This window comes from Nicotiana sylvestris, chromosome 4, assembly GCF_000393655.2.
Source record: "Nicotiana sylvestris chromosome 4, ASM39365v2, whole genome shotgun sequence".
Lineage (NCBI taxonomy): Eukaryota > Viridiplantae > Streptophyta > Magnoliopsida > Solanales > Solanaceae > Nicotiana > Nicotiana sylvestris.
Window position 1 is genome coordinate 37966400 of NC_091060.1, and position 3425 is coordinate 37969824.

A 3425-nucleotide genomic window follows, 5' to 3' on the forward strand; every position below is an offset into this window, starting at 1 on the left:
TTTAGCCTAGTATGTCACCTTGTGGTGTTCCTATCTTGTTTGTGAAGAAAAAAGATGGTTCTATGCGTATGTGCATTGATTATCGCCAGTTGAACAAAGTTACAGTGAAGAACCGGTATCCTTTGCCTCATATTGATGACCTATTTGATGAGTTATAGGGTTCTCGAGTGTTTTCCAGGATTTATTTACGCTTAAGTTATCATCAGTTGAAGATTCGAGAGCCAGATATTTCGAAAACTACTTTCAGTACTCGGTATGGTCATTACGAGTTCCTTGTGATGTCATTTGGGCTGACCAATGCTCCATCAGCATTCATGCATTTGATGCACAGTGTATTTCGGCCTTATCTTGACTCGTTCGCCATTGTCTTTATTGATGACATTTTGGTGTACTCCCAGAGTAAGGAGGATCCACTTGAGGACAGTGCTTCAGACCTTGAGAGAAAAGAAATTATATGCAAAGTTCTCAAAATGTGAGTTCTGGTCAGATTTTGTGAAATTCTTAGGTCATGTGGTATCGAGTGAAGGGATCAAGATGGATCTGAAGAAAATGGAAGCAGTGCAAAGTTGGCCCAGATCATCCTCAGCTACAGAGATCCGCAGCTTCCTTGGTTTGGCAGGGTATTACCATCAATTTGTTGAGGGATTTTCATCTATTGCAGCACCTTTGACCAGGCTGACCCAGAAGGGTGCTCCGTTCACGTGGATAGAAGAGTGTGAGAAGAGCATCCAGAAGCTCAAAACAGCTTTGACTACAGCCCCTATATTGGTATTGCCTTCACGTTCGGGGTCTTATACAGTTTATTATGATGCGTCGCGAATTGGCCTCGGCGTAATGTTGATGTAGGACAGTAGGGTGATTGCCTACGCATCCAGACAGTTGAAGGTGCATGAAAAGAACTATCCTGTCCACGACCTTGAGTTAGCTGATATTGATCATGCCTTGAAAATTTAGAGGCATTATTTGTACGGTGTCCCTTGTGAGATCTACACTGATCACCGGAGTTTGCAGCATCTGTTGAAGCAGAAGGATCTTAATTTGCATCATGACATCACTATTTTGTACCACCCGGGAAAGGCCAATATGGTGGCCGATGCTTTGAGTCGTCGGGTAGAGAGTTTGGGGAGTTTGGCTTATCTACCAGTAGTAGAGAGGCCCATGGCATTGGATATTCAGGCCTTAGCCAGCCAGTTTGTCAGATTGAATATATCTGAGCCTAGTCAAGTATTGGCTTGTGTGGTCTCCCAATCTTCTCTTTATGATCGTATCAGGGAGCGTAAGTATGATGACCCCCATCCGATTGTCCTTAGGGACACGGTCCAGCACGGTGATGCTAAGGAGGTTACTATTGAGGATAATGGTGTTTTGAGGATACAGGGCAGGCTTTGTGTGCCTAATGTGGAAGGGTTGAGTGAGTTGATTCTTCAGGAGGCTCACAGCTCGCGGTACTCTATCCGAGTGTCGTGAAGATGTATTAGGACTTGAGATAACATTACTGGTGGAGGATGAAGAAAGATATAGTGGATTATGTTGTTTGGTGCCTAATTTGCCAGCAGGTGAAATATGAGCATCAGCGACCGGGTGGGTTGCTTCAGAAGTTAGAGATTCTGGAGTTGAAATGGGAGCAGATCAATATGGATTTCGTTGTTAGACTCGTACGGACTCAGCGGAAGTTTGATGCAGTATGGGTGATTGTGGATAGGCTGACCAAGTCAGCTCACTTCCTTCCTCTGATGACTACCTATTCATCCTAGCAGCTGGCTCGAGTTTATATCCGTGAGATTGTCAGGCTTCATGGCATGCCGGTATCCATCATCTCTGACTAGGGTACATAGTTTACATCACGGTTCTAGAGAGTCGTACAATAGGAGTTAGGTACTCGAGTGGAGTTGAGCACAACATTTTACCCTCGATGGACGGACAGTCCGAGCGCACTATTCAGATTCTTGAGGATATGCTCTGTGCGTGTGTGATGAAGTTTGGAGGTTCTTGGGATCAGTTCTTGCCACTTGCGGAGTTTGCCTACAACAACAGCTATCACTCCAGCATTGAGATGGCACCGTATGAGGATCTGTATGGTAGGCGGTGTCGGTCCCCAGTGGGTTGGTTTGAGTCGGGCGAAGCTAGATTATTGGGCACAAACTTGGTTTAGGATGCCTTGGAGAAGGTTAAGGTGATTTAGGATAAACTTCGCACAACCTAGTACAGACAGAACATTTATGCGGATGGGAAGGTTCGCGATGTTTCATTTATGGTTGCAGAGTGGTCCTTGCTTCAAGTTTCACCTATGAAGGGTGTTATGAGGTTCGAAAAGAGGGGCAAGCTAAGTTCAAGGTTTATTGGTCCCTTTGAGGTGTTGCGGCAAGTTGGGGAGGTTGCTTGTAATGTTGCCTTACCTCTTAGCCTAGTAGGAGTTCATCCAGTATTTGATGTTTCGATGCTTCGAAGATATCACGGTGATCTGTTTCACATGTTGGATTTTAGCTCAGTCCAGTTGGACAAGGATCTATCTTATGTTGAGGAGCCAGTGGCTATTTTGGACAGGCAGGTTCGAAAATTGAGGTCAAAGAACATTGCATCAGTAAAGGCTCAGTGGTGGGGTCAGCCGGTCGAGGAGGCGACTTTGGATACCGAGCAAGATATGTGCATCCATTATCCTCATCTTTTCACCACTTCAGATATGTCTCTATGCTTATTCAAGGATGAAAGATTGTTTTAAGAGGGGGAGGATGTCATGACCCGGTCGGTTGTTTTGAGAGTTAGAGCCTCGAACCCTATTGACTGCTTCCTCCGTATCTATTTCTGCTATTGTGACTTGCCGGGAGGTTCATTTTTATTTTTGGAAGTGTTTGGGACATTTAGTTCGAAAAACGAAGGCTTAAGACTTAGAATTTGGATCGAAGTCGGAACTGTGTGAAGACGACTCCGCAATGGAGTTTCATCGGTTCTGTTTTGGGCATAGGGCGTATCAGGATTGAGTTTTTGAGGTCCGTAGCTCATTTAGGCTTGAAATGGCGAAAGTCAAATTTTTGGAGTTTGGGCCGGTATCAGAAATTTTGATATCAGGGTCGAATTTGTTTCTGAAAGTTGGAGTAATCTGTAGTGTTGAATATGACTTGTGTGCAAAATTTGAGGTCAATTGAACGTGGTTTGATTGGTTTCGGCATCGGTTGTGAAAATTTGAAGTTTCAAATTCATTAAGTTTGGATGTAGAGGGTGATTTGTGTTTTTAGCATTGTTTGATGTGGTTTGAGGGCTCGACTAAGTTCGTATGGTGTTTCAAGATAAGTTGGTATGTTTGGTTGAGGTCCCGAGAAACTCGGGTGTGTTTCAAAAGTTCAACTGGATGAAATTTGGACTTATGCAATTGGTGAAGATTTTTGGTGCTGGTGTAATCACACATGCGGAGTGGTCACCGTAAGTAC

The 3425-nt window shown here is 44.3% G+C and overlaps 1 protein-coding gene across 1 annotated transcript; it reads left to right on the top strand.

The window, feature by feature from the left end:
* Positions 1 to 2251: 2251 nt before the first annotated feature.
* Positions 2252 to 2719, top strand: LOC138889439 (uncharacterized). The gene has a single exon (XM_070172747.1). It carries the CDS (start codon positions 2252 to 2254, stop codon positions 2717 to 2719), a length of 468 nt encoding a protein of 155 aa, XP_070028848.1.
* Positions 2720 to 3425: the final 706 nt, after the last annotated feature.